The following is a 25,226-nucleotide window of genomic DNA, read 5'->3' as shown; positions in this document are numbered from 1 at the left end:
GTAATAGTAAAAACTGCTGCTATTTCTGAGTGCCAGTGTATGCCTGACACTCTGCATTGTTCGTCTTGTTTAATCTCCCCCAATAACCTGATGAAGGAGATAGCACTAATCCCGTTTTGCAGAGGAAGTTGACAGGAAGATAGGATGCCCTCGAAAGAAATCCTACTACAACAGTCCCGGTGCTGACCCCAAGTGCTTGGCCTGCCTGAGTCAGTTATCTCAAAGAAGATCTGTGTTCCAGCAGTCAGGTGCACACTGTGAATCCTCGAGCTCCAGTAAACAGCCAAGGAACCCACCCTGCACCTCAGTCACCTCGTCCACAAAATGGGAATAATTGTAACAGGGTTGGTGTGAAAACTAAATGAACTCATATGTGTCAAATGAAGTGCATACTGTAACAGAAGGGTTCTTGATAGCGGCCTTGAATTATTTGACACTTATATTGAGGAAGATTAGCTGAGAACAGGCACAAGATATAAGGGGAAACCAGATCCAATGGCAACAGGGAACTTCCCCATGAGAGAAAAATAAATCTTTAATCAGTTTTAAATATCTGAAAGTCATGACATGTCCAGAAATATTTTTTTTCTTAATTTTTAATTTTTTTTGGTGAGGAAGGTTGTCCCTGAGCTAACTGTGCTAATCTTCCTGTTTTTATATGTGGGACGCCATCACAGCATGGCTTGATGAGTGGCGCATAGGTCTGCACTGGGGATCCGAACCTGTGAACCCCAGGCTACCAAAGCAGAGTGCACAAACTTAACCACTACACCACCGGGCTGGGCCCTAGAAATACTTTTTTTAGAAAAAGGAGATAAATCACCTGTCTTGAGGCAAACCTGTTTAATAACAAGTGAAGACAACCCAAGGAATCCTCAGGTTCGTGATTAATTGCCCTCTCTAAAGTTTCGGGAGTGCGTTTAGTATCAAATTTCTGAAATGCCTTACAACACAGTCTCTGGATCAGTTATCAGACTCCACATGGATTAATCATAAACCAAACCCCACCCCAACCCACCCAAAAATGGAAAAGCAACTTCACTCCCGGTCCACAGCAGGGAAAGTTCCTAAAATTCTTGCTTGGCCCAACCTAAAACTGAAACCACAGCTGCCATATCTCCATGCTGGATCTGTCTTCTGCCCAGCTTGAGTTTCATGCAGGCTTCTCCAGGACAGCAGCAGGGCTTGACAACATATTTTCATATTGGGCTGGGCAACTCGTAAATTAGGGAATTGTATTTGTAGACCCATAAATGACACCTCAGTCCAAAACCAAGTAAGTTAACTCATCAAAAATCTTCCACTCGGGGGCCGGCCCTGTGGCCGAGTGGTTAAGTTCACGCGCTCCGCTGTAGGCGGCCCAGTGTTTCGTCGGTTCGAGTCCTGGGCGCGGGAATGGCACTGCTCGTCAAGCCATGCTGAGGTGGCGTCCCACATACCACAACTAGAAGGACCCACAACTAAGAATATACAACTATGTACCGGGGGGCTTTGGGGAGAAAAAGGGAAAAAATAAAATCTTTAAAAAAAAAATCTTCCACTCGTCTGAATTCTGCAGGCTGCACTCCGCTGCTCCGCCAGCCTGGATCACTGAGAGTCTTGGATACAGCAGGTGCCCAATGACTATCTGAACGGAAGAATGAATGATGGGTGGAGGGCAGGATGGACGGATGGATGAATAGAGGGAAGGAAGGAAGGAAACGCAGACAGACAGAAGAACGAGCCCCTTGGCCATCCTCACTCTCCTCTCCACACACACTCGAATTCTTCCTCACCAGTTTTGACTGTTCATCACACGTCTTGCACATTTTGCTCATATTTGCTTCTCCAAGATCACAGGGGGAGTTTGCAGCCCTCAATTTAATTTCCTTTCATTTCTGCCTTGATGAACCTTGGGGTTGGTTCCCACTTCAGGCTGGTTCTTCTGCACAGAGCCCAAGTTTTGAAGGCCTTTTTTGGGAGGAACTTAAATGCCTCAGAGTCTGACAAAATTTGTGGATGCTCTGAAACAAAAAACGCACTCTCTCGCTCTCGCGCACGTGTGCCGTCTCTCTCACACGTACACACACTCATCTTGCCTACATCTTTAGGTTAATTCATAGATTCTCTAGGGAGTGTATTCAAAAAAAAAAAAATCCCCCAGGTGCCCTCAGACCTCCTGACTGGGGATCCCTAGAGGGGAGGCCCTCAAAGTCTGTATTTTAAGCTTTCCCAGGGAGAGGGACGGCAGCCCAGGTTTGCGGCGAACCCATGCTGTGGTCCAGCTTTTCTTTGAAGCGCAATCCTGGGACCTCCTGTTCAAGCACAAAGTGGACTGATTTAAAAATGTAGGTTCCCGGACTCCACCCAGATTTAGAAATCTGGATCTCTGAGGAGGTGGGGCCCAGCAGTCCGCATTTTTAGTTAGCTACTCAGCGGTTTTGAAGCATATTAAAGACTGGGAAGTGTTTCCCAGAGTTACAGGGTTAAAATGTTAGACGGGCCAAAAGCTTATAAACAATTGCTAATTAACTAATCAGCATCCCAAATGGCAGAGCGTTCAAGGGGTCCACATTCCAAGGAGTGGGGAGGGGAGCATGTGACGACCGGCCCCCCAGTGAAATTTACTTTCCTCCTCCACTTCCAGGTCCTACAACCCTCATCCAGTTCCCTCTCTGGTCCACTGTCTTCCTCACCCTCCCAGCCACTTCTTCAGCTGCCTAGACACCCTCTGTAATGCCAGCTGTTCCCCTCTCTAAACCTCAATCTCTCATCTGTACGATGGGAACGCACGTAGGAGACAAAAGATTGTAGCAAATAAGGGGATTGCCCCCACCCCGAGACCCCTATCCCACACACTCTGCTTTACTCCGTGTACCAACCACCTTCAAACATTCTCCTTATTCTGTTTGTTGTCCCTCCCATTCTAGAATGGAAATTCTGCTCTGGGGGTGGTAGTTTTCACATGTGGCCTTCACTTCCTGAGGTCCCCTGAAGGCCTGGCCCTGGGCAGGCTCAGTAGGCTCAAGAGTGAGTTGAAGTTTGGGACTCAGCGCCTGGCTGACGCTAAGCACTCCAAAAAGTAGTAGCTGTCACCATAATTTCCCTTCAACATAAAAAGCAGAGGAATTGAACGCTTTACATTAAGCTTGCTTTTTACAACTGATTTATCTTCAGGAAGCAAACAGCCCTAGACAGGGGAGGGGGATAAAACTTTTCAAAGCTTCCATTATTGTTTAAGAGGATGGCCAGAGCGATCCAAAATAAGCTCAGCCAAAAGTGGTTTGTTTTGTTTTGTTTCCCTCCAGCAGGAGGAAGAGCAAAATCTGATTGAAAAAAATAAGAGACCTAGGAAGGGCTTCCTCTTCTACATTATAACGTACCGCCCTCAAAGTCCCCAAAAGATGGTGGTAAGTCACCCCCATCCCCGGGGACCCTGCAGCCTAATTCTGCTCAGCGAAGAACCTCTCATCAAACAGCCACTTATTGAGTGCCAACTATATTCTAGGTGCCATGTTGGGGACACTTCACAGGGCACCCAGCCTAGTGGGGAGAGTGAATTTGATACCAAATCTCTTTTGCCACCAGTTCAAATAAATCTTTCTCCATCTCCAAGCACCGATGTCTCAGTGTTTGGCTTGCTGTGCATGGGGCACACAAATTTGGGATTCAGAGGTTTGGTATCAAACTCAGGGGTTCCCAACCTGAGAGGAGTCAGGGGAGGGCGGAGGTCCTGACCCAGGCCTGGGGGCAGAAGATCAGGGAAGGCTTCTGGGAGGAAGCATCAACTGAGCTGGCCCTGAGAGATGAGTTAGCCAGGTAAGGAGCACAGGAAAGTGTGCTAGGAGAGGCGACAGAGTTCAAGCTATTAACTACTCGCCTAATCCTCCCCAAGAAGAGCCCCTCGTCCAAGAGCATGCTACTGCCTGGAATGGAGAGGGGAGGAGGTGTGGCAAGGAGAGACAGTACGGGCAGGAGGCAGTGGGTGGATCTGGACTGAAGGGGAGAGGAGCCAGGAGTTAAAGACAAAGTCCTTACAAACCCCTCGGCGCTGGGCCGTCGCCCCTGCCCTTCTCCTATCGCCCCCTGAATCCCTGCACGCAGGCCTTCTAGCTCTTCCGCTCCACCCCAGGGCCTCTGCCCTGCTGTGCCCTGGGCCTAGAGCACCCTTCCGCGAGGGCCCCGCTTCAGCGACGCCTCTCAGAGCGCGCAAGGCTTCCTAGCAAGTCTTCACTCAGATTCATTTTCCCTAAACATTTGTTGCCACCCGATGCCTCCATGTTCTACATATTTATTATGTTTCTTGCCTGTTCCCACCAACACAAACCCCACACGGGAGGAGGTTGGTATATAGGGGTCTCTTTCTCTGCTGTAGCTCTGGTCCTAGAACAGTGCTTGGCACATAATAGCTCTCAATCATTATTTATTGAATGAATGAATGAATAAATGAATGAATGATGGACAAATGGACGGATAGAATAGGTGATGCCATTTGCTGAGATGGACACCTGGAAGCAAGATTGGGGATGGGAGTGTCAACAACTAATTGCCCCAGAAACTCAAGGGGGGGTTTGGAAGCATTTAACTGTTGTTCCAAATTGGGGTTTTTTTTTTCCTTTTGTTATGTTAAGGAGATGCAATTGTCAACCACCCTGAGCCAGACCAAGCCACACCACACAGCTCCGCCCACGACCTTTGCCTTATTTTTAATGCTAAGATCTCTCCAGGAGGAGCCCACGCCTTATTAGGTAACCTGCAGTGTATGTGGAAGCATGTTTTCCAACTGAGTCTGCGCAAGTGGATGCCCACCTCTCCCTTTTGAATATTCATCCCCCATCCGAAATAAAAGGTCCCTGCTTCCCTTTGTCCGGGGAGGCCATGACTCTGGAAATGATTCCACAGGGTCTCCTCTTTGCTGCAAACATACTTCACTTTGTGAGACGACTACTTCTGGTGGAGAGTCTGGTTTCACTCACCAGGAGGGAACCCACTTTGGTTTCGGTAACAGGGGGAGTGGATTTCGGATAAGCATCTGGGGGGCTGTGAGACAGCCAGGTGGGGTGGTCCAGGGTGAGATGCACCAGGCCAGAGCACACTGGCCTCTCTGAGGGTCGTGTGGATGGTGTGGCTCGTTTCTCCTTCTCTGTGCCGCACTCCAGATTGCCCCAGGAGAGCCTGGGCCTGACTTGGTCCGCCGGCCCCGGGGCAGAGAGAGGGAGAAGAACCTGCCGCTCCTGTTCTCCAGGTTCTCCCAGCTTGCCTGGGCCTCTACCACCAGGGCCCCGCCCACCCAGCAAGTGGCAGCCACCTTACTGTCCTTCTATGGCCTCAGAGGCCAGGCCAGAAGAGCCAAGGGGGTTTCCACACAGCCCCCCATGATCCTGGTATCACTCCAGAGCCGGAAGCTCCCTGAGTCACATCCAAACATCCCCTTTGTCATATTCCTGGCCCCCAGAGTCAGCTTGGCTTAGGGCATCCCCCTCTCAGCCAACAACAGAGGCCGCCTCCTCCTCCCCTTCCTGCTCACATGCCTCCCAACACCCCAGGCCCAGATCCCCCACCCCCTCCACAGAAGCTTCGCCAGATGCTCCAGCCCACACAGGTCTTACCCCACCTGGATTCTGAATGCGCCCATTGTCTGATAACTTGGCATCTCCATGTTTTCTGATGCTCCTAGACCAATCTCCAAACCCCTCGGAACAGGAGAAACCTCTCATCTGACACAGAGCACACAGTAGGCACTTAAACACTGTACTGAGGGGAATTTGGTCAGCTTCTGTGATGCCCAAAACACCTTCCTCGGTTTAAAGAGAATGAAATGAGGGGGGAAAAGTTCCGTGGACTGACGTGCAAAAATTTCCAGAGTGCAGTATGAAGGAGGGGCAAGAGATGGTTACATTTTACAAAACAATTCGCATTTCCACTTACGATTTAAAAAACCCACAAAAATGGGCACATGTGTTCTGTAAATAATTAGAAAAATGTCTGGGAGGATACATACCAAAGGGTTAATATTGGCTACTTGAGAATGGAAGGGTGTTTGAATTTTCTATGACAGATCATTATTCGGGTGTTCCTTGTAGAACACATTTAAGCTTTATAATGGAGAATTTCAAACATATCCAAAAGTAGAGAAAACAGTATAATGAGCCCCACACACCCAGCACGTGGCACCAAGGTCACTCAGCTCCTAAAGATCTTCTTTCACCCATACCCGATCTCCTTACCCATCCCAGATGCCCATGTTTCCACCTGTAAATATGTCAGTGTGAATCTCTAATGGATCAAGATGCCATCCCCCCCAATATTTTTTTTAAAGATTTTTAATTTTTTTCCTTTTTCTCCCCAAAGCCCCCAGGTACATAGTTGTATATTCTTAGTTGTGGGTCCTTCTAGTTGTGGCATGTGGGATGCTGCCTCAGCCATGGCTTGATGAGCAGTGCCATGTCCATGCCCAGGATTCGAACCAGCGAAACTCTGGGCCGCCGCAGAGCGCGTGAACTTAACCACTCGGCCACGGGGCTGGCTCCTCCAATTTTTTTTTTAATATAACCCCAATCCGTTACTACTATTATGAAATTTTTTGAAAAACAAAATACTTTCCCTCACATCCAGCTTGGTAGGGAGGTCAAGCAACCTGTGGCATCGTACAGTTAACTGGTTTACCCCAAGTGATTAGGAAGAATCTTTAAGTAGCAGTTTAGAAAAGAAACAAATGATAATAATTAAAAAGAGCTTAGGAAGCCTGAAATGTCTGCTAGCAAACTTTAGCTTCTTGACACCACTCATCATTCAGATTTAAAATGGAGCCCAAGCCGGCCGGTAAATCCCCTTTTATTCTGGGTTTTCAAAGGAGTAGGCAGGGTCTTGAAGCTTCATTTACGCAAAGAGCTAAAACCGGTAAGGACTTGGGGGCTGCAGAGTAGACCTTCAGGCTCCCTCCTAGGCCAAAGGGAAGAATCTAGAATGCAGATATTCTCAGAAACGGAGCTGCTGAGCACAGGCAGGGGGAGCAGCAGTCCAGGCTGGAAGACACACCTTTCCAGCCTACTGTCACCAGTTATGTGACCCTGGGTTGGTCAATAACCTCCAGTACCTTCCGATTTATTATCTGAAGATGGCACTGTCATTGTACCTACCTCAAAGGTTGGTGCAGGGATTAAAAAATGAGATCCAACATGAACAGTTGAACACTCAATCAATAAACAGTGCAACGAACATTATGGTTCTTCTGTAACAACGATATTCATATTATTATTCTAATTCTGACACCTACCAGCTGTGTGACTCCGGCCCAGTTACCTAACCTCACTGAACCGGTCAATTCACGTGTACACCAAGAAACTAGATGACCCTTAAGCCTCCTTCTAATTCTGCTCCCAAGAAATGGATTTTTAAAAACACACTCTTTCTTTATGAGTTTAATGCTGAATCATGCTGAATCTTCCTCTAGAAGGTTTATGAGGGTTACAGAAGCCCTGGAATTCACTGTCTGGGACAGGGCTGCAGCAGCAAGGGACTGAGGTGACCCTAGTGTGACCACAGGTGTTTCACGTGGCAAGACTGGAAAAGGGGCAGTTAGGATCAGAACTCGTATTTCCAGTGCTTTGAACCAATCTCGGAAGTCTTACCCTAGTCTCTCCTGTGGCAATTTCTGCCCCATTTCGTTTTATTTCACTCTGCATGGGGCCACAAGGAGTACACTCTCGCCAAGTATTTAAAAGCAGAAATTAATTGGTTCTCAGCTTTCTCAAAAGGGCAGCAGCAAAAAGGGAGGTAGTCAGTCATCCATAAAACTCCCCACCCAGGCGTGCTTCAGGATCCTGGGGCATGGGGAAAGACCAGTATTACTCAACTACTGATGGGCACAGTAGGAGGCTGGGCAGGGACCCCCCCCCCCCCCCAAAAACAGACACAACAGTTTTGGTGAGAGAAGCTACCCACAGCTCCAGCCGATGTTGATCCTATTTCATGCATCATCAGAAAACTCTGAAAACCCAATACCTCTCCAACGCCCAGGACCGCTGCAGGAGGGATCTGTCCGCTGCCATCGGTAACCATCCCAGAGACCACAGAGACCGCCACATCTGCAGCCCCTCCTGCTCACAGCATCTAAGATGTTCCTAATTTGTTTGTAACAGTGAAAGACCAGAAAACAGCCAGTATCCACCAATAGGTAACTGATTATACAATAGAATACTACATAACAGTTAATAATAATGATGCCATTCTCCAAGACATATCAAGTAAAGAAAACAACGGGGGCCGGCCTGGGGGCGCAGCGGTTAAGTGCGCACGTTCTGCTTTGGTGGCCCGGGGGTCGCCAGGTCGGATCCCAGATGCGGACATGGCACTGCTTGGCACACCATGCTGTGGTAGGCGTCTCACACATAAAGTAGAGGAAGATGGGCACGGAGGTTAGCTCAGGGCCAGCCTTCCTCAGCGAAAAGAGGAGGATTGGCAGCAGTTAGCTCAGGGCTAATCTTCCTCAAAAAAAAAAAAAAAAAACCACACAAAGAAAACAACGCACAGAACACTGAGTATAATATGCTACCTTTTGTGTTAGAAGTGGGGAGGGGCAAGAAACACTGGAAAAATGTATAAAGCAATAGCAATGGTCATGAGAGGGATCTGAGCAGCCGGAGTTCACAGGAAAGGATGAGCCAGGTACAGGTAGACAGGTGGTGGCATAAGCTTTGGGGTTAGTAGACAGTTCAAATCCCTGCCTGCCATTTCCTAGCTTTGTGGCCTTGGGCAAGTCACTAGCTCTCTGAGCTTCAGTTTCCTCTTCTGTGAAATGGAGATAATACTAGAATCAAGTTCATAGGATGGCTGAACCAAACCGGTGTGACTGTCCATTAGCATAGAGTAGTTGCACGATGCTGTACCTGGTGGGGAGTGCTTGAAATGTGGACAGTTTGCGCTTGAACGCGTGTTGAGTAAGGAGTATCTTAGATTCGGGGAGGTCAAGGAGCAAAGAGGCAAGAAGACGGAGCCCTTCCTCATCCTTAACTCTTCTCTCTGGTTCCTTCAGCATTTATCCATTTTTTTTTACCCCCTTGACAAGTCTACAGCAAAAACGTCTAGTAATAAAACCCTGCTACTTAAGAGTGTCTGGGGCCGGCCCGGTGGCGCAGCAGTTAAGTGCACACATTCTGCTTCAGCAGCCCAGGGTTCGCCGGTTCGGATCCCAGGTGGAGACACGGCGCATCACTTGGCACGCCATGCTGTGGTAGGCGTCCCACGTATGAAGTAGAGGAAGATGGGCACAGATGTTAGCTCAGGGCCAGTCTTCCTCAGCAAAAAGAGGAGGATTGGCAGCAGATGTTAGCTCAGGGATAATCTTCCTCAAAAAAAAAAAAAAAAAAAGAGTGTCTGCTATGTGCCAGGCACTGAAAACACTTATGTGAGTTATATGCCAACTCACTGAATCCTCATCGCAACCCTATAAGGGAGGAACTATAATTTTATCCCCTTTTTATAGGTGAGGGGACTGCAGCACAGAAAGGTTAAGGAACTTGCATAAGGTCACACAGCAAGTAGGAGGTGAGTCAGGACTAGGACCCATGCAATCCTGCTTCCCACACTGCCCTCCCTAATTCACCTTCACTCTCGCAGGGAGGTTCATTCCTTCATTTCACATGTTAAAAGAGAAATAAATGCTGAAGATTAAAGCCACAACCTTGAGGGGCTGGCCCCGTGGCCGAGTGGTTAAGTTCGCGCGCTCCGCTGCAGGCGGCCCAGTGTTTCATCGGTTCGAATCCTGGGCGCGGACGTGGCACTGCTCGTCAGATCACGCTGAGGCGGCGTCCCGCATGCCACAACTAGAGGAACCCACAACAAAGAATACACAACTACGTACCGGGGGGCTTTGGGGAGAAAAAGGAAAAAAATAAAATCTTTAAAAAAAAAATAAAAATAAAAATAAAAATAAAAAAAAAAGCCACAACCTTGACATCAAATCTCTGTTGAAACCAGGAGTAAAACCTCACACGCAGTAAGTGGTACGCAGTTTCTCAGACGGAACGGCCTCCCAGGTATTCAGTTCCCAAAGTCATGTAAGTATTCCCACGTGCAGGTGAGAGGATTAGCAGAAAGGAGGAGCAAAATAACAAAACCAGAGTGAAACCCAACTAAATTCCAAAGTCCAAAAAAAATCAGCACAAGTGACATGGAAGTTTCAAAATAGAACACTCTAATGACAAACTCTGAAACACACATCTGCAAAGCAGAGAGGAGCATTTCCTTATAAACGCGGACTGGAGAAGGCAAAGGTACAGGAAGTACACCCACCAATTCTAATTTCTCCAGAAAGTCTAGTCATGATTTCAGGCCCAGGAGAGCTGGGTTGGTGATGAAATCGATCACGTCAATTTCACCAAACACCTATTGAACTCAGTCATTTCTGTAAAACTCTGGGCTTCTTGCTAAGAGCGAAGGGATCTACAGCCAGTATCTCCTGGGATGTATGAGTAAGAACAGGCTCCTAAAGTACCTGCCGTCATAAAGCTGATTCAACCTGATACCCATCGCCTCACCAGGAGAGGCCTCTCAACGGCGGTGACTCAGGGCTCCACCCCACCTGTCAATAAATGCCCAGATTATTGTCCCACAGCTGACTCAAGGGGTGACGTTTTCTATAGGAAAGCCACAACTTTTCCCACAAACAATTTGATCATCTTGTTCCCTTTTCAAACACTCCCACACAGCTGTGATGAAGAATTTGTGGGGGAGGAAGTCTGCCGTCTTTGAAAGTCTTCACACTGCATCCAGGCTTCATTCTAACTAGCCGGTCCCGGCACACGGATGTACACGTACCTGCCTCCACCAAAAAAAAAAAATCTGCCCAAGAAGTCACAATGCCTATTTAGGACAATCTCATCTCTCTGCCATGAGGAGGTTAAGAAAACTAGACGCAGAGCCATATTCCTCTTGGGCAACTTGCCAAGGGGTGGGGTGGCTGGAAAAGAGCATTAGATTCTGGTTTGAATTCGATACCCTTTCAAGGAGATGTGGTGACAATTAGCCCTCAGGATTATTCCTCTAGAAAAACGTCTGCCCAGAGAATAGTCTTTAAATGGCACCAGTGTGGACTTAAAGAATGTGGAAGTCCAGCTCCCTCAAGACACAGTCCAATTCTAACAGGTATTGAGCACCTCACTTCCTCAGGTCTTTACATAAATGTCATTCTTAGTGATGACTTCTCCCAAACCCCTCCACCAACACCTATGGTTCTTATCACCCTTCCTGCTGTATTTTTTTTCCTTCCATAGATCACGACCTATCTGCCTTCTCCTGTCTCCTGCAATTAGAAGGGAAGTCCTCGAGGGCAGGAGTCTTTGTCTTTTTGCCCCCTGCTATATCTCAATGCCTAGCACAGCGTAGCACTGGCAGACGCTCCCCATAAATTTGTTCAGGGAATGGACAAATGAGTGCCTCTGTCATCCAGAGGGACTGTTCTCCCTCTGAGGCCCTCAGAGCAGGCACCACCCATCCCCTTCGCCTGGCTGCTCGCAGACCATCTGGTTGGTTGACTTCTCCTGCTGTAAAGAGCGCAGGCTTTGGAGTCCAGCAGCCAGTGAACACACCGCGGCCAGGCTCTCCCACTTCCTGTCTGCGAGCCCTGCGCTCTCACTCGGCCTCTCAGCGTCTCCAACAGTCAATTCACACACACAGTGAATCTAGTCAATACCATGGTGCTCACGATAAGAACAGAGGATGAAACAACAAATCATTTTTTTTAGTAAGTATGTCTCAAATATGGCATGGAACAGACTGATACTAAAATTAGTCATTGTTTACCTGAAATTCAAACATAACTGGGCATTCTGTATTTTTATTTGCTAAATCTGGCAACTCTGCCCATTAAGCATTACCTTCCTGAAGGCAGGGTGATGTATGTTACATAAAGATTTATAAGATATCGCCCTGGCATACTCTCTCAATGAATACTTATTGATCAAATGGACTTCAGAGCTGTGAGATTTTTATCTTGGCCATAAGCTGATTCAGTTAGCCTTAAATTATTGTCTTTGAGTTTTTTGCATCTCTTAACAAGCTCCTCCCAGACTCCTTCTAAGAACTGGAAGAAGGGACACCAGGTCTTGATCAATTAATGGGCCTGAAGGATGCTGCAGATACCCAGGAGGAAGGTGTTGGGTGTATCTGGGAGCCATGCTCAAGGAAAGTGTTACCCAGACAATAGGAAACCAAACAGATGGCCCTGGCCGGCTCAGATCTCTGTTCAGATTTTGATCTGGTGCTTCCTTACACCAAGAAGTGTGGGGCAGAAATGGCTCATCTGACCTTTAGATTCTAGACTGCAAGCTGTTTCGTGACAAGACAATTAGGTAAGGTTACACCAGGGGTGTGCAGGGCTCAGAGAAACTGGGGCGTGCCAAGCCAACACACAGGCCCTGAGAACATCCCCTCCTCATGTCCTTTCTGTGGCTCATACTGAGAAAATTCTCTCTTTCCTTTAAAATGAAAAAAAGTACAATTACACCTGAAACTAATATAATGTTATATGTCAATTTTATCTCCATTAAAAAAAAGCACAGTGGAATAGCTTCTAAAAAGCAAAAGATATGTATAGACCTACATATACATTCTGAAACCTCATTCATTCAACAAATATTTATCAAGTACCTATTATGTGCCAGGCACTGTTCTAGATGCAATACAGCCTGTGAACTAAAAAGACAAAATCCCTGGCCTCCTGGAGCTTATGTTCTAGTGGGAGGAGACAGACAATAGGCAGTAGAAATAAGTGAAATACATAATATGTTAGATGGTGAAATGTGCTACAGAGGAAAATAAAGCAAAGACAGGGGATGGAGGGTGCTGGGGGACGGGGTTACTATCACAAATAGGGGGTTGAAGAAAGGCCTCACTGAGAGGGTGACATTTGAGCAAAGACTTGAGGACATAAAGGAGTGAGCCGTGCAGATATCGGGGGAAAAGTATTATAGATGGCAGTAACAGCCAGTGCAAAGGCCCTGAGGTAGAAGTGTGCCTGATGTGTGCCGGGTACAGTCAGGAAGCAATGAGAGCAAAGGGTAAGCGGGGATTGTTGGAGGGCAGATCATGGAAGGCTTCTAAGTCATAGAAAGGACTTCAGCTTTTATTCTCTGGGAAATGGGGAATCCTTGGCTGATTTTGAGTAGGAGTGATGTTTTCTGAGTTAAATGCAAAAAAACATCACTCTTGACTGCTGAATGGAGAAAAGACTGTGTTGGGGGAGGGGCAGAGGAGATCAGAAAGGAGACTGTTGAAACAATCTAGGTGAAGACACCCAACTGCTTTTGGGAAACTCCTCTGGGAACAGAGGTGGTGTACCAGCGCGTGTGAATGCCAAACCACAGAAACAGGTGTTTCTCTCAGCCTTGCCCAGATACCATAAATCTGAAAGGCTTTCAGCTTGTTACAAGCTCTCCTAATTACAAAGCCCACTAATTATTATCTAGGCCTTGGCCAATTATCCCACGGGGTCCTATGCTGGCCACCGGTTATGATTTTGCTCATGGGGAACGGATTCAACCCTTCCCAGCAGGCCCCATTAGGTCCTCACAGTGAGGTCTGAGTTCACAGGGGTTGGAGATCAGGGATCCAGATCCACACACAGATCTCTGTTGGGCTCCCGCACCTTCAGTAAGTCCCAGCTGGAACATATGTTTGTTTAGGGCAGTTTCCCTCCCAACCCCCAATCTTGAATTACAATTTAATTGCATTTTCAGGGACCCAGAAAGTTGAACAGACAGACGGAAAGGAAAAGAAAATAAGTGTCATTCTTCTAGCATTATTTGGAAGCAAAGGTCAAAAGGGAAAGAGGCTGAAAATCGCCTGGTAGGCGAAAGACAAAGAGGTCCTTCAAAGGCAAAAGAGGCTGAATTCCAGCATCACAATTAAGATTAGTGAGATGCAAAATTCACCGTAGAAAGGTGAATTAGGTTTCACTGGAGATGCAGTTTGGCAACTAGGCAGTGGAGGGGCATGCATAAAAGCACAGGTTCCTGAAGATAAAAGTCCAGGACTGTGGCCCCAGCTCTGCCACCCCCTGGCTGGGTGACCCCAGGCAAGTTGTCCAACCTCTCTGAGCCAGGTTCCTCTTCTAGAGGGACAAGGACAGTTGCTGCCTTGGGCCACTGTGAGGCTTAACTAACCTGTCAAGTCTCTGAGGCCCTTTGCAGGACCCACTCCTAACACTGGGTAGAAACAAATATTTGTATTTTTATTTGTTGGCCACCTCCAAATAAATACTCTCAGCACAGCCCTTCTATCAATTTATCCTTCAGTTCGTGGGGTCCTTGAAAAATCGCTGCATCTATTGACACAAGATTAAGGAAAAAAGACCACTGTCCTATACAATTCATATTTAAACTGGTGCCTATTGTTCTTGCAAGCTCCAGACCTGAAATTCCCAAATACCCCTTTGATAATGCCACCTCTGGGTCCTTCAGACACTCAAACTCAGTATTTTCCTGACCAAGAACTCATTTTCCTTCCCCAACTTGCTCCTCTCTCTCGTCTATTCCCAGCAAAGGACACCCTCTCCATTCACCAAGGCCAAGCAAGTAAAACTGACCGCTCCTCAAATCCTCTGAATGTTTTCCCTCCCTGGAGACATTCTCAGGGTGTACTGGAATCACTGACTCGGGGGGGTCTCAGAGATTTTCTGGAATCTCCCTGAGGGCCCCTGTGCACTGAGTTAAGTCAGTACCCCCAGCACCGGGTGCGTGGCAGGGAGAGGTCTGTGCGCTGCTACTGCTCCGGGTCCCCCATGCCCACCCCATCTGCTCCACTTTGCACCCACAGAGCCCTCCTTCAGTGACATGGCAGAAGGACCAGCCTTATCCCTCCCTGATCAAGGGGACCCTAGGATCCCTGGCCTTAGGCTGGAGAACAGATGCCCACACCCTGGCTGGCACCAGATCTTTACTCATCAAACATCTGTGACCTAGCTGCTGGAGCAATGATTAGGGCCGCAGCAGACACCTGGGGAGCTTTTAAAAATGCCCTGTCCAGAGCCCCACCCTCAGAGAGGGCAGCTCAGTGAACCTGCAGGAGGGCGAATCTGCCGTTTTTGAAGCACCCAGGTGACTGGATGCTTAGCCAAGTGGGTGAACCCAGGCCTCAGGGGCTGGGGCAGAGCATTTTTGGCAGTGGGAAGACAGACAGGTATCCTCAAGCGTGTGTATTATGAACTACTTTAGCAGAAGCTGACAAGTTCAAGGTCATCCTGATTTCCCCGTCAAGGAGCCCCACTCCTCCCACACCAATTCTAAACAGTATGCACGAGCAGGTCCCCTGGCAAACCCACTCCAGCCCAACCCAAGCCGACCGCACAGTGGCAAGCAAGAAAACGCCACAGAACTTCCTTTCCTAGCAAAGGGCACTTTGGGCTAGTCACTGTTTGCAGAGCAGTGTTTGCTTTATTTAACACAGAAGCAGGGAGAGCGAGGAAACTGGTTTGGCTGGTTTGCTGGGTGGGAGGGAGCCCAGGGAAATGTCTGAACCAAAGGGAAAATCCAGGCGAGTCTCAAACAGAAGGCAACGCATACTCCAGGCACTTTAATATTCCATATCCACTGAGCACTTGACATACCCCACGACTTGGGTGCTATTATGCCCATTTTACAGAAGGGGAAACTAAGGTTTAGAAAGTCCTTGGTTAATGTCCCTTGGCTGTCCCTCACCTGGTTCAGTCTGACTCAAGAACCTTCTAAAGCCTGGGAAGATGCCACCAGGGCCTTGGGGGGAAGTGGAGGATTGGAGGTAGCTAAGAGAAAGGAAAAGGAAGAGGGGAAGAGCAGAAAGAGGGGAGGCCCAAAGCCCTCCCAACAGCAGCAAGCACAAGCTGAGGGATATAAAAGGGCAACTAAATTAGTGAGGGAGAGAGAGAGGCCACCACAAATTTCTTTTTAATTGACCAAACTTGAACACCACTTACAAATGACCAGCTGCCCTTCCATTTCCCGATTCAAGTCTGAGGTCTCCTTCTCTGACCTCCGGAGCTTTGAGAGGGGAGCACTTAGTACGCTGTAGCCCCCAACACACTCAGCCCGGCTTCAAGAGCCACGGACTGGGCACGCAGCCCTCACCAGCATCTTAGGAAGTTCTAACAGACCCAACTCTTCCCTGCCGGCTTACAATCAACATCAGGGGCTGAGTTGAGGCCACAGAGTGAGAGGAAAAAAATGAGCCAAGGTATGAGTGGTAGCAAATATTCACTCATTCATTCACTCACTCACTGGTTCAAAACGGTATCTGAGTACCTCCTCTGACCCTAAGAAATATAAGCCACCATTTAATGACTCCCCTGTTTCTTTCCATTCTTCTGTCTCACTTGCTTTACGTTCAGCCCATGTCTGCTTTATTCATTACTGTGACCCCAGGGTCCCGCCCAGGGCTGGTGCTCCTATTTGTTGACTAAACAAATAAACGAATATGCACACTTAGTTCTCACAACAAACCTCTAAGTATTGTCCCCCCTTTTACACATGGGGAAACTGAGGCTCATAGAAGTAAAGTGATTTACCCAAGGGCACGTAGCTAGTAGCTGAAATTCAAACCTGGATCTCTCATGTATTTACTCACGGACCTACCCCGACCAGCTCTATACTGAGTTCATTCCCATTCTAGAAAGCCGAAAGCCCTGAAAGGACGTGGGGGTTGAGGCAGAATGGAAACCCAGAAAGCCTGGGTGATGACAGCTGCCTCTTGGGGATTTTAGGGTTTTGGCAGCTTCTGGGAGATGTGAGAGCTGATTGCTTCAGCGTCTGGCTTATCTGGGGCTATGCTTGGAAGGGAATGTGTAACAGACACCTAGGTGAGCATTTCAGAAGAAAAGGCTCACCCAATGAAAAGGCTGGGAGAGCAAACCGGGACTTCCATAACCACCTGGCAGAGGCAGGCCCAGCGGGCCCCACGGGCAAGGAGCCACAGCCAACCTTCCTTAATTGGCCTTGCAGGGCTCAGGAGGTTTCCCCCTCTGCTCCTCCTGAGACACAAAGGCAAGGGCAGGAGGATGACCTGTTAGTGTCCTTCCCCAGTGAGCCCTGCTTAAACCCTTGTCACAGCCATGAGTAATGGAGAAGTGACGTTTAGGAGTTTGAGGGGTGGGGGAGTGGGGCTCAGATCGTGTAAGGTGATCCCAAAGCAGGCTTCCGTATTTGTTTGTCTAAAGCCCAGTTTATTAGGAGGCCTGCATACTGTTTCCACGTTTCAGCAGGTCTTTTAGAAAGAGGAGGAAATGGTGATTTAACCCATACAGGCGAGTAACTGTGAGCCTGGTCGATCCATCAGACAGCCAGAGCTCAGACCTAAGGTACAAGCCTTGTTTGCTCAAGGCCAGGTGTTGGAGGAAGCAAAGCCTGGAAGCCATCTGTTTAAAAGCCTGCCCACTTTATTTTCCCACTCCCCAGTCAACTTAAAACTGAGTGTACTGAGCTAACACTACAGAACCCCATAACTGCCTAATAGCCCGGGTTTCTCAAACCAGTTTGTGTTAAGAAAGAGGAAAATAATTAGAAACTCTAAAAAACCAGTTTACAGGTTGTTTTGTTTTGTTTTGTTTGAGGAAGATTAGCCCTGCTAACATCTGCTGCCAATCCTCCTCTTTTTGCTGAGGAAGACTGGCCCTGAGCTAACATCCATGCCCATCTTCCTCTACTTTATATGTGGGACGCCCACCACAGCACGGCTTGCCAAGTGGTGCTAGGTCTGCACCTGGGATCTGAATCGGTGAACCCCGGGCGGCCAAAGCAGAACGTGCGCACTGAACTGCTGCGCTACTGGGCCCGGCCCCAGCTTACAGGTTTTTTTAAAAAAAATTCTTCATTCTAGAATCTGGAGAGAAACCAATGGAATAAATACAAGGCTGAGATTGTGGGGTCAGCCATCTCTCGGGGCACAGGAACAGCCCAGCCCCTCCAAACCACCTCAAGGTCCCCTGAGTTCAGTCAACCCCTATTTGTGACATTCTACAGCCACCGGTGACAAAAAGTGACAGGTTCCTTGTTTTCAAACTCCCATGCAGCCAATTCTCCATGGGGCCAACGTTTAAACCTGGTGCTAATGTGGCATCCCTCCGTTCTCCTGGACCGTCCAAACAGAGTGAGGCCACCTCCCTAAATCCTGGCTGCCTTCTTAATCACAAAGCCAGTTCCCTAAGGTTACACGTGTGATCTTCCCAGAAGAGCACTTCCATCCTGGGGCGATGCCACATGTCAGGAAAGAATGGGGACGGGTCTGCGGACCTAAAGGGAGCTGGAGCCAGCTACACAAACAGCCTTGAGGAGGCCACCTCTCCCACCAAGACCACCAGCCGCAGGCCTTCCCCCACGCTCCGCCTCCCACCTGGTCTAACCCGTCTCCATCACCACCACCTCCTCTCCCCATCTACACATCTCCTCTCCCAGGCATGCAGGGAGGACAAGGTCTACTTCACGATGGACACGAATCCCCCAAACATCCTCTTTCTTTTCTTGAGATTGATTATTGAGAAGCGGAGAGAGCAGGAGAAAGACCAGCTGTGGATCCCTGGGTAGATTACTAACCTGCTTTATGCTTCAGTTCCCTCACCCGCAAAACAGAAACAGCAATGGTGCCCCCTTTTATAAGGTCCTTGGGAAGATGAAAAGAGGTAAAATACGTGAAACACTTGCCCTAGAGTCTAGTTCAAAAGCAAATAATAGGTACTGCTGTTAATGATAATATTTCTATTATTATTAATATGTAAAATAATATTATTATTGGTCAGACACAAGAGCTTGAGGAAAGGAAGAAAAACCAGACTAACCCTTCCCTTGGTACCACCAAATGTCTTGGTGCAAGAAAACAAAATGACCAGAACTTGCATGGGACACCTCATCCACACACGCGCACACACACTCCCGCTTCTAACCCTCACCTGCTTTTCAAGGCTGGGTCCACTTTGCCTCCTCCCAGAAGCCAGTCCCTACCACCCACTGATATCCATCAAACCATCCCAGGCAACCCACACTCTTGGCATCTAAATGCCCATGCCCCACAGTGCCCTCTAAGTGGGTTCTGGGACATTCCCAGCAACCTACTGGAACAGGAAACACCAAGGCCAGGGCTGGAGTGTCCCTTATCTCCCCAGTCCACTCCCGGGTGCCCAGCACAGGGCCGGGCAGAATATCAAGCAGAGAACTGGTCGAATAATGGCAGACCCATTGCACAACCGGGCAGACAGCATGTCCTTTCTGACCCAATCGAAAGTTCCACACGACACAGACCGGCCTCAGAAAAGCAAATATGTTTAATCAATCAAGCTGCAGTTTCTGTTTAAAAAAAAAAAAAAATGCCGCCCACTGTTGGAACAACTTCCAAAGTTCAAAAAAAAATTTCAGACAACAGCGTGATTGCTGCTGATTTCTCACGTGGCCCAAGACTGGAAGAATCTACTCAGTGAGTGCCCTCAGAGGAACTGTGGGTGATTTCTCGTTTTAAAAAGTGTTTCTTTTATTGCTATGATACTCTCCCAACCAACTAAAATCAAGAGGGAGGAGAAAGTCAGTTGGTAGGAAATAGGCACCTGGGAATCAGTGAAGCCAAAAGAGAAAGCAACCAGCCTTACTTTGCTCTCACTCCTGGGCCACCGAGAAGCGAAACAAAGAATCCTGAACCCAGAATCCTGATTATCGCCGTGATAAGGCCCACAAGTACCTTGTGTGCGTTTTCATTACGTGAGTCAGAGCTACCAGGCTTTTTTTTAAAAACCATCATTCCCTGGGGGAATAGGACCTGTATCAAACGTTTTCATTTCTGTGAGCAATAGCCACAGCCTGGTAACCAAGAGAGGGCTCCCCAGATGCTGCAGAACCGGGCCTGGCTGTTAGGTCCTCGTTCAAACTCCTGCTCTGCTGACCCTGAGCAAGGGGACTCCACCCTCTGAGCCTCCTTTTGCTCATCCTTGAAACAGGAATAACCGCCCCCCACCCCTTTCCCATACATCAGATTTTTGCAGTCGGAAATGACAGACTGTCTCTAAAGTGGTCAGGACAGTATGAGACACACTGAAGGCCTGTAATAAGTGCTCCCTCCTTATAACATAACCATACAAGGACAGCCCCCACCCACAGCGCTCAGTCCTGGTCAAAGCGTCGATCTTTACACCTGTGAAAATTCCGGCGGGGTGTCATTTGAACTCAGAGAAGGAGGGCTTGCCCAGTTCAGCCCAGGGGCGGGGGAGCGCAATTTCTCAGACACTTCCGACTCCCGCCGCACCCGGCTCAGCACACGGCCGGCGCGCTCTCACCTCTGCCCAGGACTCGGCCCCTCTCCAAGTGCCGCCGGGGCACCGTGAACGTGTAGCTCTGGGCACCAAAGCCGGGACGGCAGGGCTCCGGCTCCTGGCAGAGCCGCGAAGAGACCTGGGGGAGGGGAAAGGTAGGGAATAGGGGTGAGCTGGGGGGGCGGGTTCCCCTCCTGCCCACACCGAAACCAACAGCGCCGCCACTCCCTCGCTCCCGGCGTCGGGATGGTGGGAAGGACCCACCCCACCCCCGGGGCAGGCAGCAACGCCAAACTCTTCTGTCCTGAAACCTGCGGCCGCCAGGCCCCCGGGAACTCCCCTAGGAGAGGGGGCTGCTGGTCACCCCTCCTGACCTAGCACTTCTCCTTCCTGTCTGCTTTATACTTTCGTGGAGGCATCTTTCCTCTTCTCAACTCCAATTTCCTTACGCCGGGAACGCTCCCACTCCTAAGTCTAGTTCCTCATACTCAGGGATGCTCCAACCCCTTTTGACCCCACTTTCTTACCCCAGGGGCGCCCCCATACCTGTTTACTACCCTCTCTTTACATGGCAGCTGCCTTTATTTCTATTGGTTCCCCTTTCCTGACCTCAAGGATCGACCCCAGTACCCCTAGATCCCCCTTGACTTGCACTGGGGCTCCCCGTTTCCCTATCCCGACCCCCACCCTGCTCCACGCTCCCGACCGTCCGCCCCCAGCCCACACCCCGGCCAACCGGAGTGCCAGCGCCTGCAGCGAGGCGCGCGCCCCCTCGGGCGTCTGCGGGGGGGGGGGGGGGGAAGTGGGCAGAGTGGCGCTCGCCCTTCACGCGCCCCCACCCCAACTCCGCGGAGCCCAGAGCGCGGCGCTGCTTCCGCCGTTCAGGCTCTTTGGACCCAAACTTTCTTGGTGGAAGAGGGGACGGCAGGAGACAGGAAGGGACGACGAGAGAGGAAGGCACGCGGGGCCGGGGCGCGGTTGGTGGAGCTGAAGGACAGGGGACCCGACATACCTGCAGCAGCAGCAGGAGCGCGGAGAGGCTGCGGCACGGAGGGCCCATGGCGGGCCGCGCGGGGGTCGGGTCGGGTTCGGCCGGGCTGGGCCCGGCTGGAATCTAGCAGGACTTCCGCGAACTCACAGGTGCTCGGCGGCTCCGGACGCCACTGAGCTGGGCAGCGCCGCGGGGCCAGGTGAGCCTCAAAGGCCCCGCCCCGGCTCCGCTGATTGGCCGAGGATGCACCTGCCGGCCGCAGCCAATGAGCGGCGCGGCCTCCGCTCCCTCGACGGGCGGGGTCGGACCGCCCTCCCATGATCCCGCCCCCTGCCTCCCGCCGGCCCAGTGACCCGCTGGCCGGAGGTTGGTAGTCAGGTTAAGGTGTAGGGGCGCCACGATTACTATTACCAACAGGGTCGAATCCGAGCCTCGCAGTGGTTCACTAACACCTGGAGGCACAAAGAACTTTTCCGGGGCCAGGCCGGTGGCGTTCGGCTGCTCTGCTTTGGTGGCCTGGGGTTCGCAGGTTCACCCCATCTCGGACATACACACCTCTCATCAAGCCATGCTGTGATAACGTCCCACATGCAAAATAGAGGAAGACTGGCACAGATGTTAGCTCAGGACCAATCTTCTTCAAGCAAAAAAATAAAGACTGGCACAGATGTTAGCTCAGGACCAATCTTCTTCAAGCAAAAAAATAAAGACTGGCAACAGATGTTAGCTCCGGGCCAACCTTCCTCACCAAGGGGAGGGGCGGGGAGAACATTCCCCTTTATCTAGTTCTGCCTTTTTAACTGCAGGTCTCCATCAGTTAGTGAGTTTGCAGATCTGATCACTGGGTAGGACCCACCTTTTGAAGCCTTGGTTTCTCCACCTTCCAAATGAGAAGAATAATCACAAACGCCTCCTGATGGTGTTGTGAGGTTGCCATACAATAAGACCAATGTTTCCTGCCATATAAAAAGCTCTGTACAGATGTGAGGGATAAAAACAGTAACAATGGGTGCTGGGCATTGAAAGTTATAGTGCCATCCTCTGTGCTAAGTATTTGACATTGACCATCTCATTCAAAGTCACCTCCAGGGGTCGGCTCTGTGGCCAAGTGGTTAAGTTTGCGCTCTGCTTTGCAGGCCCGGGGTTTCCGCTGGTTCGGATCCTGGCGCGGACAAGGCGCCGCTCATCAAGCCATGCTGAGGCGGAGTCCCACATGCCACAACTAGAAGGATCTGCAACTAAGAATACACGACTATGTGCCAGGGGGCTTTGGGAGAAAAATGAAAAATAAAATCTTTAAAAAAAAAAGAATTTGAGGCCAGTAGAGGGGGTGGAGGACTGGAACCCACCTCCTTCTGATTCGGAGTCCCTTTGTTCTGTTAGCTTCACCTCATGGGGCCGCAGACAGTCCCCCAGCTGGAGCTGCAGTTTTCAGTCTGTTTTGTAATGATAATCTGGAAGAGACCCTTTAGAGATCGCTCAGACGTGTTCTTTGCAAATAACTCTTTCAATGTCACATAGAAGTCAACATCAAAGCTAAGACTAGAACCCGAGGTCTCCCGATCCTCAGATTGGGGCTCTTAACAGCACACCACAGCCACCACCACCTTCTCTAGAGAATTCTGTCCCCAGCAAAGTAATTTTAGGATCAAAAAAAGAATAGACATGCAAATATTAGGTCAGACAGCTTCCCTGTCTGGTTGCCAGGGGCCAGCCACTTCTGCATGGTTTGGCTACAAAACAGCGTGTGGAGTCAGCTGCTTACTCGCTGTGTGAGCTTGGGCAAGTCAGTGTTCTCATCTGAATAAATGGGTTGATAGGAGCTAATGCAAGAAAATCACTAAGCACAGTACTTGATGTCTACTAGCAACTGCTCAGTAAACGGGGTGGATGTTGTTCTTGGAAAGGACCACACCCATTCCTCCTTCCTCATGGGGAAGCCCACGTTTAGAATATTTCACCCAGAGCTGGAGGTGAACCTGAGCCCCGTTGAGGCTACTTTCTCAACCCCAGAGGAGGGGCGTTGTCTCAAACCAAGACACGGTTTCAGGTCAGTCCTCCCCCACCCCCCCGAACCTGTCCCCTCAGCTTTAATGGGTTTCTGAGTCCATGCCCAGGCCATTTGACTTCTGCGTCTTGGCTCTCTCTGTCTCTTAACCCACCAGGAGGCAGGGAGGGAAGAGGATCCAGTATTCCCTTTCCATTGAGGCTCCTGCTGGACTGCGCATTAAACAAGATAATGGAAATACAGAAAGAGGCGTCTCCCCCATGGGGCCACCTTGTCCGTTTATTTTTTTCTCCCAGTTATGTAAAAATACATATTTTATACCTTCGCTCAGCCCAGGGAGCCTTTAGGGCTTTGCTTTCCTTCACCAGCAAGCCCTGGCCTTGCAGCTCTGCCACGACTCTCATCGACTCTTCCATTCCACTCTGATAACTCAATAGAAAGGATCTTAGAAAACAATTAGGGGCAGTGAGGACAGGTCGGGCGCGATGCTTTCTTCAGACTTCTCGGCAAGTCCTTCTCCGGGCTGCAGGGAGCGGGTCGTGAAGGGCTGCCCGCTCTCCGTTGTCCAGGGTGAGGAGGGGACACACAGGGGTACCCCGGGGAGGCAGGGCATTGTGTGAGTGCAGCCCTCAGTGAACTGCCTCAGTTTCCTGTTAAATCAAAAAAGGATACCTTGTCGTGAGGCGATGGAGAGCCTATGCTGCTGATGGAGTCTGATCTCAGGTTGATGGAGGGTCCAAACTCCAGCTCTGCCACTAGTGGGGTAGCCCGTCACTTGATCTCTTCCAGTCTCAGTTTCCTTATCCGTAGAATGGGGATGTTGATAGCATTTAATTCACAGGGTTCTTGTAAGTGCTCTATAAAGGCAGCTATTAGCATTCTTGGCTCAATACAATCCCTTCCCAGTTCTAGGCCACACTGTGAGCCCCCATGGAGCCTCCCCACCCTGCAGGCTCTCCTTTCCTCACCCTGCCATTAAAGTCTCTTAGCAAAAAACTCTTTCATGCTGGCTGGTTTGTCATTTTGACCCTCCCAGGGTCACTTGCCTTTTAAAGAGGGCTCCAGGGTGTGCTTGTTTGAAGGGAACAAAAACTTTGGAGCCAGTAAACTCCGCCCAGGGTTCTCAACCTGGTGTCTGGGGACGGGCTTCTGAGGGGGTCCGTGCACTCCCTGAGATTGGACATAACCCTGTCAGTGCAGGTGGTAAGGGCCATTGCTTTCATTAGCTTCTCAACCTGGGGGAAGGAAAATCAAAATCTTGAACTTGAGATTTCTGAGGGCCTGTCCAATGTTAATGGTAGGGTTTCAGGCATCAACGGGGAAAAGAAATGTTGACCGTAGGCCTCCTTGAGACCACTCCAGGTGGATAACAGACCCTCCCGCTGGTGCTACCCGGGCATCCCTCACGGGGTGACAAACTCCCTGTTTCCTTATTGCAGAGTGCGTCTCTCATGGGCTTTCATTTCCTGGGTGTCTTGGTGACTGGTTGGCTAGAGGCTAATGATTAATCTCCCAGGCGGTCAGTCCCTTTAATCTCCTGACAAAGGGGCACTAATAATGGTACTCAGACTGAGAGGGACACCCCTCCCCCAGGCTGTGCAGAGCGCCAGCTGGGGAGGAATCCCAGGGAAATTGGAATTGCTGGGGACTACAGCCAGATCAGGCTCCCCACGGTGTGGGGAGAGGAGGCTCCATACTAGCCTCTCCTGGGGGCTCCTGACCCCTCTGCTGGGCTGGGCTGCCTGCCAGCACACCAGGGAGGGAACAGGAGATCTGGCTTCAGCCTCCTGTTAAAATGGTGGTAACTGATAGGGGTACCGCCCTTTGCAGCTCAGGCACTCATGTCTGCAAAAAACATTTCAAACACAAAGTAAAGAAAATAGTGTAATGCATACCATGAATAGAATAATGAAACACCGTGTATCTATCACCCAGCTCCAACACCTGTTTTTTGCAATTTTTACAATTTTGTAATTTATAAACTTTGTAAC

The 25,226-nt window shown here is 49.7% G+C and overlaps 1 protein-coding gene across 1 annotated transcript in view; it reads right to left on the bottom strand.

The window, feature by feature from the left end:
* CDH1 (cadherin 1) overlaps window positions 1–21,462 on the bottom strand; it is a 72,627-nt gene extending 51,165 nt beyond the window's left edge. Inside the window, exons 1-2 of the mRNA XM_070613767.1 lie at window positions 21,249–21,462; window positions 20,261–20,375 (exon numbers count right to left, since the gene is read on the bottom strand). Coding sequence (XP_070469868.1) covers window positions 20,261–20,375; window positions 21,249–21,296 — 163 coding nt within the window. The 5' untranslated portion in view covers window positions 21,297–21,462. The remainder of the gene's footprint in view (window positions 1–20,260; window positions 20,376–21,248) is intronic.
* Between the last annotated feature and the right edge of the window lie 3,764 nt (window positions 21,463–25,226).

Source organism: Equus przewalskii, chromosome 3 (genome assembly GCF_037783145.1).
Source record: "Equus przewalskii isolate Varuska chromosome 3, EquPr2, whole genome shotgun sequence".
In the NCBI taxonomy this organism is placed as follows: Eukaryota; Metazoa; Chordata; class Mammalia; order Perissodactyla; family Equidae; genus Equus; species Equus przewalskii.
This window is presented reverse-complemented; position numbering and strand designations above follow the sequence as displayed.